This window comes from Myxine glutinosa, chromosome 8, assembly GCF_964187855.1.
Source record: "Myxine glutinosa chromosome 8, kmMyxGlut1.1, whole genome shotgun sequence".
NCBI classification, from domain to species: Eukaryota; Metazoa; Chordata; class Myxini; order Myxiniformes; family Myxinidae; genus Myxine; species Myxine glutinosa.
The window spans coordinates 84,659,851-84,672,406 of NC_136268.1; the positions used below are offsets into that span (position 1 = coordinate 84,659,851).

At 43.3% G+C, this 12,556-nt stretch overlaps 1 protein-coding gene across 2 annotated transcripts; it reads left to right on the plus strand.

Annotated features, from left to right (window-relative positions):
• Positions 1 to 401: 401 nt before the first annotated feature.
• On the plus strand, positions 402 to 4,851 carry LOC137432652 (E3 SUMO-protein ligase KIAA1586-like). 2 transcript variants are annotated; one of them, XM_078783446.1, is made up of 4 exons: positions 406 to 494; positions 632 to 1,067; positions 1,595 to 1,696; positions 2,073 to 3,241. In XM_078783446.1, exons 1-4 carry the CDS (start codon positions 468 to 470, stop codon positions 3,197 to 3,199), a joined length of 1,692 nt encoding a protein of 563 aa, XP_078639572.1. In that variant the 5' UTR covers positions 406 to 467; the 3' UTR covers positions 3,200 to 3,241. The 2 variants fall into 2 exon arrangements, with proteins under 2 accessions (XP_078639573.1, XP_078639572.1); XM_078783447.1 differs by lacking the exon at positions 632 to 1,067 and having other exon boundaries at positions 402 to 494; positions 2,073 to 4,851.
• The last annotated feature ends 7,705 nt before the right edge of the window (positions 4,852 to 12,556 follow it).

The window sequence follows — 12,556 nt, forward strand, 5'->3', positions numbered from 1 at the left end:
CACTCGCAAGCCGTTCGCTTTGGACCAAACCATTTCATGTAAATAGAGGGGGGGGATATAATTTTAGATATAGATATAGTACGGGCATGCCCTAGTAAGTTAAAAGTTTGGATGGCTGCCGGCATGTCGCGCGCTTAACTGCAGGGATCGGGCTAAACGCAGTGACGTCATCACGTCCCGCGGCATGAGTTTCGATTTCGTAAGTGGAATCGAAACTCGTCGTAAATTACTTACACAATGAAACTTACAGAATTACTTACGTCGTAATTACAGAATGAAATCGTCGTAAATTACTGCATAATTTAAACCTCATTTGACAAGATGCCGTGTTTCTTTGAGAGAAAGCAAAGCGACCGGAAGAGCGAGTGCAGTTGCACATTGTCAAAGCGTGAGGACAACGTGCGCATGCGCGGCAAGACAGGTCAAACGCGAGCACACGCGCGGACCTCGGCCTCGGCCCTTATAAAATGAACGTTGTTTTTAATACACAATCAGTAAGTGCTTTAGAATGCATGCATTTCATTCACTAACATGTCCGTATAATACCTTAAAATACAATGAAATTAACTGATGTACTAGTAATAATGCTGATACTTGTGATACCTATAAATTTTCTTTGTTTTGAAAACAGGTTTGGCAGAATGCGGCACAAGCTGATGCAAAGAAAGATGAGAACGACTTGACGTCCAATAAGGGAAAATTCAACGATGGATTTGTTGAATTCAAATTGAATTGTTTTTTCAATTTTTTTTTATTTTATTTTATTTTTTTTCAAATTTTTTTTCAATTTCAATTTTTTTCTATTTTTTTCTATTTTCAATTTTCAAAAAAAATTTTTCAATTTTCAAATTCAAAAATTGTTTTCAAATTTTCAAACAAATTCAAAATTCAAATTCAAGTTGAATTCAAAAAATTCAACAAAAATTCAACATTCCATTCTCCATGGAATCAGCATCACAAAAATCGGCTAAAAGTAGGATTGTGTTGTTTTTACAGAAATGATACAGAAATCTATTTTATAAAGGGGGAAAGCGAAAGTGATACAATATTTCTTCTTGAAGTTGAAGGTAAACATTTAAGAGACCACACCTGACTCGATTTTTTTTTTTGGACTATATCCCTACTAAGTCCTTGGTGTCCTTGTGCTTTATACTTCTCCCTCCCCTCCCCCCCCCCCCCCCCCCTTCAAACGCCTCCTCCCCCCGGGCCCTCTCCCTTCCACACATCTCCCTGCTCTCGGATGTTGTGTGTGTGTGCTTCCCCTTTTCTCCCCATCTTGTCTTCCGCTCCCTCTTTTTGTGTATTTTGTTTGTCTGGTCGATTTGTTTGTGAAGTTAATGTTAGCTCTTTCACGAGCCTCGATTCAGTATACAAAAAAAAATAAAAAAAAAATTCCGTTTTTGTTATCTCTTAGTTGGTTCGGTGGGTTTTTCCTGTAATTCTGCACATGTACAGTCAGTTGAATGTTAGCTAAAATATTTATGCGTAATATATTGCTAAGTTTCCTTTACATAATTCAATACATAATATGTCACATGTGGTCGTTGTTATAATTTCTTAGCAAAACTAATCTTGATTCATTTCTATATTTCAGAACTTGGAGCTAAGCGTCCTTCCATGAGACCAAATAAGCCTGGAAGCAAGAGGAAAAGAACTAAAGCCACAACAAACACAATCACATCATATTTTACAAAGGGTAAGCAATTGTCGCATTATATTATATTTGCAAGCTGTAAAAAAAATAGGTTCATGCCATTGTCTTGATGCTGTATCTTTAGAGCGATGTTGAAATATGAAGCCGTTTTGAATTGAAAAGATATTCATCCAAAAAGCATATTTTCAGGCTTACAACAATTCATTATGTGAAGGGTTATCTGCTAAATACTTGTTAGGTATTGCATTGACAAAAGGAATGCCGGTGATATAAATTTGTACCGAACAATACACCTAAATCCCGTAGACCACGAGAAGTGCTGGTACTGCTGTTGGGAGTGGGGGGTTGCTGTAAATTAAACACATTTTAAAGGCACTTTTGCTATATCACTACTGTATTTGTTTTTTTTTACCCACAGCCAGTCCAAGCATGATGTCTTCTGCACCACCAAATCGTTCTGATAGTGATGCCATGCCACCAGTCACACCAATGGGTTGCCAGGAAGCTGACAGTGATGCCATGCCACCAGTCACACCAATGGGTTGCCAGGAAGCTGACAGTGATGCCATGACACCTGTAGATCACAAGGAGTTGGACACTACTCCAGAGCAACCTTCAGAATATCAAGAGTTGAATCCCAATTGTCACTTACCTGCATGCTGGAATGATGCGAAATATGAAGAATTTCGTGCCAAATATCCATGGTTGGTGGCACATGAAGGGGGGCTATTATGTAATATTTGCTCAAAGGTTAAAAAACTACATTGTGGAGTTGTCATGACCCACGGTGTCTATCTTGGACCGGAATGGTTATCTGTAGCAGTGTTTCCCAATGGTGATACTAAAAAAGCACAGTTGGCTTCATTACGAAACAAAATAAAAAGACATAAGACGTCTGTAAGCCATCAAAAAGCAGAAACATGTCTGGAAAAAACCAACAAACATGAAATAGCTTCTGCTTTCACGATAAGTGAATCGCACCATTCAAGTGTCACTGAAAAAGTTTTTAGAACTGTGTACTACTTAGTGAAACAAAATAGACCTTTTGCAGATCATGTCAACTTGTGTGAGTTACAAATGCTAAATGGTGTTGACTTAGGATTTGGACTACATTCACGATACTCAGCAACAGAGATCTTGTCTTCCATCGCGTCCAACATGTGGAGTGAACTGTGTTCAGCAATTATCAGTGATAATTGTAAGATTTCACTAATCCTAATGAATTATGAATCAACCACAGTAAGCCACAAATCGGCATTAATATTATATATACGAACATTCATGTATTCAGAAACCAAATCTACTGATGCATTTGCATTTCCATTAGAATTAATTGAACTAGAGAGCTTATCAGCAGAATCCATAACCAACAATGTTCTCTCCACGTTAGATAAGCATACATTTACAGAAGCCTACTTGAAGAAAAACCTTGTTGGAGTTTGTGCAGATGGTGCCTCAACAATGGTGGGGAAAAAGTCTGGAGTGATGACCAGATTTTTTTTTGATTTTTTTATATTTTTTTATATACATAGTCGAGGCTCGTGAAGAGCTGGAATATAGAACGGACCAGGACGCAGCATAACAAAAGGAACAGCAGGAGAAGGGGGGAATAGACGAGATGGAAAAACAAGGGACACAGGTAATGATGAGGGGTAGGGAAAGATGCAAGGGATGGACAATATGGTTACAAAAGCAAAACATTGGGAGGGTCAGCGGTAGTTTAACAGGTATAGAAAAGATTTGGATTTGGGATGATTTGAGATGGTGGTGAACAGCTGTCTTGTAAGACCTGGAGGGAAGAATGAGGTTGAAGAGCGTGTGGAATGTGGATTGCAAGAAATTGCAAGATTGCAAGATTGCAAGATTGCAAGTGTGGATTGCAAGAAAAGTTTCCAAATATTATTATATGGCACTGTATGTGTCACAGACTTGAGCTTGCTGTCGGAGATGCGGTGGATTCTGTTACTGCAGTGAACCATATAAAGATATTTATAGACAAATTGTACAGCTTGTACAATACCTCGCCCAAAGCCCGGCGCAAATTAGAAGAGTGTGCGAAAGAACTTGAAACACAAGTTTTGCAGATGAAGCGGGTTCTTGACACAAGATGGACCCCTTCCAGTTTTCGTGCTCTCAGAGCCTTGTGGAACAATTACAAGGTTCTACACAAGCACTTTACTGATGAATCTAATACGGGAAAGTCTAATACTGAAACTGCTACATACAGTGGATTGAAGGCCACTCTTGAGACTGATGCATTCATTCATAGTTTGGCAGTTATGCTGGATGCCATATCAGAGATATCCGAACTGTCTTTGATCCTACAATCAGAGAGTACCACAATTGTAAAAGCTTACCAAGCTGTGAAAAGGACCATCAGGGCATTGGCTCAACAAAAGGACCAAGATGGAGAGAATGAGCTCAGTGAAAGAACAGATTATCCATATTACACACAGTATGTAAAGGCTATGCAGGAGGATAGTTTCAAAGGAGTAATGATTCAAGAGGGCAGGCGACGACAACCTAAGTTAAACAAAAATGCTTTCTTGCAATCATTGATAGACAATCTGTCAAGCCGTTTGGAGTGCAATGTAGCATCGCAGAGGAGCGGCATGGATAGTGGAGCATCATCTAGGGAATATAAATTGTTGATTCGGCAGATTGACACTATCAATCCTGCAAAATGGCCCTCAGATGTTGAAAGCCCATGGATTGCAGGAGAACAACAACTTAAACCACTGTGTGAACGTCTGCAAGTTCCCTTTGAGGACACCAAACGTGCTTTCAGAGATTACGTCGATGATCCATGTGTTGTTCCCCATCACATAAAAATGCTGAAAGGAACAATTGATACACTTCCTGTCACGAGTGCTGATTGTGAGAGGGGATTCTCTCAAATGAATTTGATTGATTATAAACTGCGAAATAAGCTGACGGTGCAGCATGTTTCTGACTTAATTTTTGTTTCTCTTGTGGGACCACCATTAAGCAAGTTTAGGCCAGAAAAGTATGTTAAGAAATGGGTAAGAAACCATCGCAGTGCTCAAGATAACAGAACCCGTGTTGCCACCATGAAAAATAACACCAGATACCAAGCCATTTGGAATTTGTTTTAGCCTTATGCCCCCATTCCACTTATGCCGATTGGCCCCGATTAGCCCCGATCTCCAGGTCGGGAGCGATCGGGACACTTTGGGAAAAAACTGGTCATCTACGCTGTATCTACGCTGTATCTAAGTCCTAAGTACGCTCCGATTACGATCACTACGCTGTAACCACGCTCATCGTGGGTAGATCGGGTCCCTGAAGACCCGATCGAAGCCGTTTAGAGCCGCTGTGTTCCCGCTCGCGTACGCTGTAACCACGCTGTAACCACGCTGCATTCGCGATTGCCGCCGATCTAAAACTGATCCAACGCCGATGCTGCCGATCTATTGCCGTTTCAACTACGTCATTCCCGACCAAACCGATCTAACTACGCTCTATTCCCGTCTTTAAGCCGACTAAAAAGCAGATTTCAGGTCCCGATCCGTATAAATAGGGCCCGATTTGCTTGCCGATCATCAGTATCGTCGAAGACAGCCATGGATCAACATCAGAGACATGGCCGTCTGCAGCTCGCTCTACTTCTCCAACAATATGCAATTAATGAAAGAAGAGCTGCTCAAGTGAGAAGAAGAATGAGAAGAAGAAGAAGAGCCCCTCAGTTCTGGGTCCGGCCATGGTTGACAGAAGGGTTGAGGGGATGAAAATGCATTGCAAAATGAAAGGTCTTCAAAATAAAAGCTAAAAATTTGACAAGTTTTTGCTGGGTAGAGGGGATCAAAGTTTGCATTCACTTAATTAAAAGGTCATAAAATTAAAAGCGGTAAAATTGATCATTAATAATATTTGTTTAACTTGTACCGCTTTTAATTTTAGACCATGGGGTTATTGGGCAATGCAATTTGGCTCATGCAGTTATCAATTCCACTTAACAACGTCGACAAAAATTGTCGTGTCGAAATACTTGATCGGGTGAGGCCGATGCAATCCGGACCGATTTATATACAGCGGCTTTGATCGGCATTGGAGCGCGACGGATAGGTAACGATCGTCGTCGAAACGGCACAAGATAATCCTCCCGCTGCAACGACGCTGTAATCACGATCAAGCCGTTCTAACTACGATCAAGCCGTCCTAACTACGATCATTCCGATGGACTACGTTGCATTCACGCTGTAATCACGATCAGTCCCGCTATTTCAGATCGGGATGGAAATTTTAAACATGTTTAGAAAATCGCCCCGATCTATTTTTTTGTCCCGATCGACAAAGATCGAAGACGTTCCGTTTACGATCATGCCGATTGATCCCGTTCCAAATAGGATCGTTCCCGTTGTGCAGATCGGGGTCGATCGGCATAAGTGGAATGGGGGTATAACAGCCCTTACTACACTTCCATCCAAAAGTATTTTGATACTTTATAATGGAGTCAAGTCATACTCATTACATTTTACCATCAACAGGTGATCAAATATCATCCCTATGCATATCTTTTTGTTGCATAAGCACTTTGAATTGATACCTTAATGTCTGGAGACATATTTACCCATTTATTTAGAAGAACAATTCTCAACAAATATATTGTGTTCCTATGTTGTTTCTCTGCAATTTTCCTCAGTAAAGTATCCAAATGCTTTTGAATGTGCGTGTATAATCAGGGCAATGTGAATGTTACTTTGTATGAACTGCAAACTTACTACTTGTATTTTCACTTCTACAACTAATTCAGGCTTAAAAAAGCACAACTCAATCATAGTTAATTGTTGAACAGTTTGTTGTGTTTAATAATCAAAATTACACGTACAAAAGTAAAAAGTGAATGTTATTAACACTGGGTATGTATCTTCATGAATATTTTGTTCAAGCTATACAACAAAATGTATGAAATGAGTAAGGATATGGTCTACTTGTACATTGCCTCTTTACCAAACAAGACATTTGGAGGTCTATGACAGTGTGTCTTATAAAAATCTGTATAAACAATTAAATTACCTCAGACACTTTATGATATTACATGTGATGAGTATTGCAAACTAGAAAATCAATATTATGACAACGGCTTGATCATTTTTGGATTATTTTGTGTCTTGGTAATTTAGACATATAGTTAGGCCTTATGCAAGGATTGCTCTGAAGATATGACTCACCAATGCTTCAAATTTTGATGCCTTTTGCAAAACCTTACATTAAAATTTTGAGGTGATATTTATTGTGAAAGATGATTTGTTTGTGTTTGTTTCTTTGTAATTTTGATCTGGTCAGGGTCGGGTCACTTGGGGGGCACTGTGTTTGTGAATCACCACCACGGCGCAGCGCCTCGTCATTGGCTTGGTGATTTGAGGATTGAGTTATTATAAGATGTATAAGATTATTATAAGATTGAGTATAAGGGAGTATAAGGGAGTATACCCAAAAAATAATTTACCACTACAAGACTGCCTGTACCTGTTCTGCTGAAACATTGTAGGTCGTGCAAAATAAAATAAAAAGTCAAGTAAAATATTATTCAGAAAATATTTGGCTTCTGTTATTTTTCCTCTCTACATAAATTCTGGGTGTCCGACCACGAACGATAGGCCAAGGGGGGCATTGGGCCGGTCCAAGAAGGCAGAAGGGGGCGGTAGTCCAAAAAAGTTTGAGAACCACTGCACTACTGTATTAAGAAACCTGGGCTTAATTTATCCGAAGCGGTCCGAAGACGAGTCATAACGCCTATAAATAGGCCTACCGTACCGTATTGTTGGAAGATCCATAACGTCTATGCTTTCAATATTTGATGGTCATTTTAACAATCGGTTTGTTTGTGTTTCACACTGAATGAAAAACGTAAAGGTAGAGCATGGCGATTGTGATATATGACAGGTTTGACAATATGTTCGGCATGAACGGCATATAAATCAAAATGGCGGTGTGTGGAGAGTCAGCCGCAGCACCGCCGTGATGACATCAGACGTAATCACATCACCCTGTCATGTGACCAGATTCTCAGCTCTGATTGGTATACGTTTGAGGGGACATACATACATTCATACATACAGATGGACAAACACTGTTCTCGACGGCTTCACCCGATGGGCTACGCCGTAAAAACACGATTTTCCTCACGACCTAACAGGTCTGCATCTGAGTGATGACCCGTCCAGAATTGTAACCCCATTGCTTCAACAACATCAAGCTACTGCACAAGACAAGACTTAAGTTGAGCAACTGGCCAACTAATTATAAACAGAAACAGCCGCAGAAAATCAAAAGTTTTTTTTCTTCAAAAGTTTCTACGCCACCGAAAGTGGATGGAGGTTATGTTTTCACCCCTGTCTGTCTGTTTGTGAACAAAATATCTCGAAAAGCTGTAGACGGATTCGGACGAAATTTGACAGATGCATATGAGGCGTATGACGTAGTGAATGAGACAAGGACGAAATGATTAGATTTTGATGAAGATCCAGATTCGGATCCGGCTACTAGAATTTTTAAAAATGATTCTTCACCATTGGGAGATCGGGCCAAAAACGATACATAGCAGGATATCTGAAAAAGTTGTGGACTGATTTGGACAAAACTTGGTGGACCAGTTGTGTGTGTGACAATGTTACATATTTATGTGAATGTATGTGAATTACTATTCAGGTCTTTGCTTATCAATGTGTAGTCGATTAAGGGTTGTTGTGATTAAAGGGTCAGGAGCCCTTCTGGGAAAAAGGAGACCAGAAACGGAAGAAAAAAAGACACGAGGTCCGGGAGAAGCGACGATTCTTCTTCTTCCTCGCCCAGCTCCGACGAGAGTTGGGATCGATATTGAGCAGCGTGGAAAAGCTGCGTTCCCAAGCCCGTCTGGCAAGAGGAGTTACCGGGACGTGTAACTACCCTTTTGACACGTCAAGTTGCCGGGGGTCCGTGGACGGACCCAGCGTCCGGCACAGTTCGCCGCACCGTCTACAAGGACGCGTATGGGTCGCACTTTGGGGCCTCGCGCGCATTGCAAGCGGCGCTGGCTTTGCCCGCTTTGCTTGGCCAGGAGGTGTGCGCTGCAGCCGTGGTTCCCGGTACGGTACGTGCCCGGTGGAAGCACGTCCGCCCGGGGTTCGTTCAACCGCCCGTGTGCGGCGAAGCCGACCATAACCGTGTTCAGGAGGGGCCCATAGACATTGTGAGGGACAGAGACCAAAGGGGTCGTGAGTACCCAAGGGGTCGGGAGTGGGGAAAGGGGACACACATACATAAGATGGCCATCTTAATCATCTCGGGGATTGATTGTTGATTGTGGATTGTTGATTGTGGATTGTTGATGGTTGTTGATTGTTGATTCCTTGGGGGAATATATTATTGATTACTCGGAATCCTTGGTGTGGGGTTTCTTATGGACTGGAATTCATCTTGATTGCGTTACGAAAGCGTATAAATCATATATCTTTCTGGCGGGGTGCCTCCCACGGTCCGGGGGTCACCGAGAGTAGGTAGTTACCGGGAGGACCACGTAACAGAATTGGGGGCTCGTCCAAATTACGATTTGCGGATTCGCAATTGGGTCTACGTCCGGGATCTAAAATTGTATAAAATAATAAAATAATATTTTTATTAATTAAAATTTATTAATTAAGTATTAATTGGTAAATTTTTGGGGAAATTGGGGTAAAGTCTTGGGTGAAGGTTAACAGGTGTTAACGATAGTCACCATGGCGTTTGTGGCACAGAACTTTGCGGTAACACCGAGTGAGGCACAGTTCCGAGCGTTACTAAAGTCGGACCTCTTGAAATTGGCCAAACATTTTAACTTGGAGGTCCGAACTAATGTGAGGAAGGCAGAGTTGCAGACCACGGTGATACAATCTATGGTGGGATTAGGAACATGGGACGAGTTAGCCTGGCAGTGGCTACCCGAAGAACCAGAAGACGTTGAGCTCCGGAAACTGGAGTTGCAATTACGGAGCCAGGAACGGATCAAAGAAGAAGAAAGGAAAGCAGAAAAGGAAAGAGCAGAAGAAGAAAGGAAAGCAGAAGAGAGGAGAGAAGAGAAACAAGCAGAGGAAAGGAGAGTGGAACGAGAACTCCAGGAAAGGTTAGCAGAAGAAGAAAGGAAAGCAGAAAAGGAAAGAGCAGAAGAAGAAAGGAAAGCAGAAGAGAGGAGAGAAGAGAAACAAGCAGAGGAAAGGAGAGTGGAACGAGAACTCCAGGAAAGGTTAGAAGGGAGAAAAGCAGAGGAGAGGAGAGCTGCAAGGGACCTCGAAGCAGAGGAGAGAAAAGCGGAAAGGGAATTAAAGGAACGTGACATGGAGCTTCAGCAAGAAATTAAATTCAAGGAGCTGGAGTTAATGAGAGAACGGGGAGAGGTACCACCCTTGCTGACGGGGTCGACACCTCGCCAGAACACCTGGGATGTGGGCAGACATGTGAGGCTGGTTCCACCCTTCAGTGAAAAGGAAGTCGCTAAATTTTTTCCACACTTTGAGAAAGTGGCTCGACAGTTAAACTGGCCGGAGGAGGCCTGGACCATACTAGTGCAAAGTGTGCTTGTGGGAAAAGCTCAAGAGATTTATTCGGCGCTACCAATGGACCAATGTGCAGATTATGAGGTATTGAAGAAGCACATCCTCAAAGCCTATGAGTTGGTTCTGGAAGCTTACCGGCAAAAATTCAGGAATGCCAGGAAGAGGGAGAGTGAGACCCATGTGGAGTTTGCCAGAGTGAAAGAAAACATGTTTGATCGGTGGTGTGAGTCAAAAGGAGTCGGGAAAGACTTCGAAACATTGCGTGACTTGATCCTGGTGGAGGAATTTCAACAGTGTGTCCACGAGGACATCAAAGTGTACCTGCAGGAAAAGAAAGTACCGAAGTTGTGGGACGCAGCCACCATGGCAGATGATTATGCCTTAACACACCGGATAGGGGTCCATGAACCTAACTCCTCGCCTAGATCTCCGCAGGGGAGGTGGTGAACAGCAGGTGCGGAGAACGACAATACATGGCGGCGGCCTCGAGAGGATTATGGGGACAACGCGGATACCCCACCTGTTCGAAATCAGAGGGCTGCGCGGGCCCAAGACAAACTTATATTTCGGGGGGCCCGAGGCAGACCACGAGTTTTTCCTCCGGGCCTACTTGCGCTTTTTGCAAGAAACCTGGACACTTGATGTCCAGTTGTTACCGCATGAAAAGGGAAGACCCAGAGCGGAGTCCGACTATTACCACTCCGAATGCGATGGCAAGCGTAAGAAATCGCCCACAGAAGAGTTACCGACCATTTATTTATGAGGGGTTGGTCTCACTCAAGGGAGACTTGACTAACCCAAGACCGGTTAGGGTTTTGAGGGACACAGGAGCCCATCAATCCTTAATGCTTGAAGGCATTTTGCCATTGTCAAAGAGTACCGCAACGGGTGATAGTGTTCGGTTACAAGGGATCGGTGGCTGTGTTAGTGCCCCACTTCATGTCATCCATTTGGAATCCGATTTGGTGTCAGGACCGGTCACCATCGGTTTACAAGCCACGCTTCCTGTAGAGGGAGTATCTGTGATTATTGGGAATGATTTGGCCGGGGGGCAAATTTATGGTAACCCGAGGGTTGGTAAAGAGCACAGCAGGGAAAATAACACCCCACCAGCTCGGGATGGCGACAAAAGTTCCAAGTTATTTGTAGGGGGACTGAACTTCAACACAGAGGAAGAAGTTCTGACCTCTGTCTTCAACAGATATGGGCCGCTGGTGGAAGTGCGGGTGGTAAAAGACAGGGAAACGCAACGGTCAAGAGGGTTCGGCTTTGTCACGTTTGCAAGCACAAGAGACGCCAGGGAGGCAGAGAAGAATTGGAATGGTAAGGATTTGGAGGGTCGGACCATAACAGTAGGGAAGGCATTTCGTAGGCGTCGAGAGGTCTACAGAAGAGGACAACTTGGCAGTAGTTTTGGGGTTGGCAGCAGCCGATATTACTATGGAGGCTCCCAGAGTTACGGCACCTCCCGAAAAAATGAATGTCAGAGCACTGGCCGAGAAGGAGACTGCCAGTCAGGTAACGGCTGGGACAAGTGGTCCCACCGTAACTGTTAGGAGTCTGGAGAAGTTGAAGCACTATATATACGGGGGAGCCGCCGAGCCGGGGCTCCTACACGGACTAACCGTGAACGCCACGTTCTTAAAGGCGTCCAGGTAGTGAACTTTCCTGCACGGACTAACCGTGAACTCCCCGTTCTTAAAGGCGTCCATGTAATGAACTTTCCTCCCCGGACTAACCGTGAACTCCACATTCCTTAAGGCGTCCATGTAGGGAATACTCCGCTGGGCCTCCCGAAAAAGTGCTATAGAGAGGTTTAAATTTGGGGGCTTTGGTCACCACCTCTTAACTGTCAGTCAAGAGAAACTAGAAGTGGTTGACGCTTGGTCCAGAGGGAATTAATCTAGGGGATTGTGTGAAATTTTGTTGCTTTATTTTTAAGTGATGACTGTGCCCGGGGGGAACTGATGAGTTGGGGGGGGGGGGGGGGTGAGTTATCTGGTTTGTTTATCCAAGTTGGCCGGCAAAGAAAGTTTTCGCTGGGTTCAAACTTTCTTTCTTGAAGGGGGGGAGTGTTACATATTTATGTGAATGTATGTGAATTACTATTCAGGTCTTTGCTTATCAATGTGTAGTCGATTAAGGGTTGTTGTGATTAAAGGGTCAGGAGCCCTTCTGGGAAAAAGGAGACCGGAAACGGAAGAAAAAAAGACACGAGGTCCGGGAGAAGCGACGATTCTTCTTCTTCCTCGCCCAGCTCCGACGAGAGTTGGGATCGATATTGAGCAGCGTGGAAAAGCTGCGTTCCCAAGCCCGTCTGGCGAGAGGAGTTACCGGGACGTGTAACTACCCTTTTGGCACGTCAAGTTGC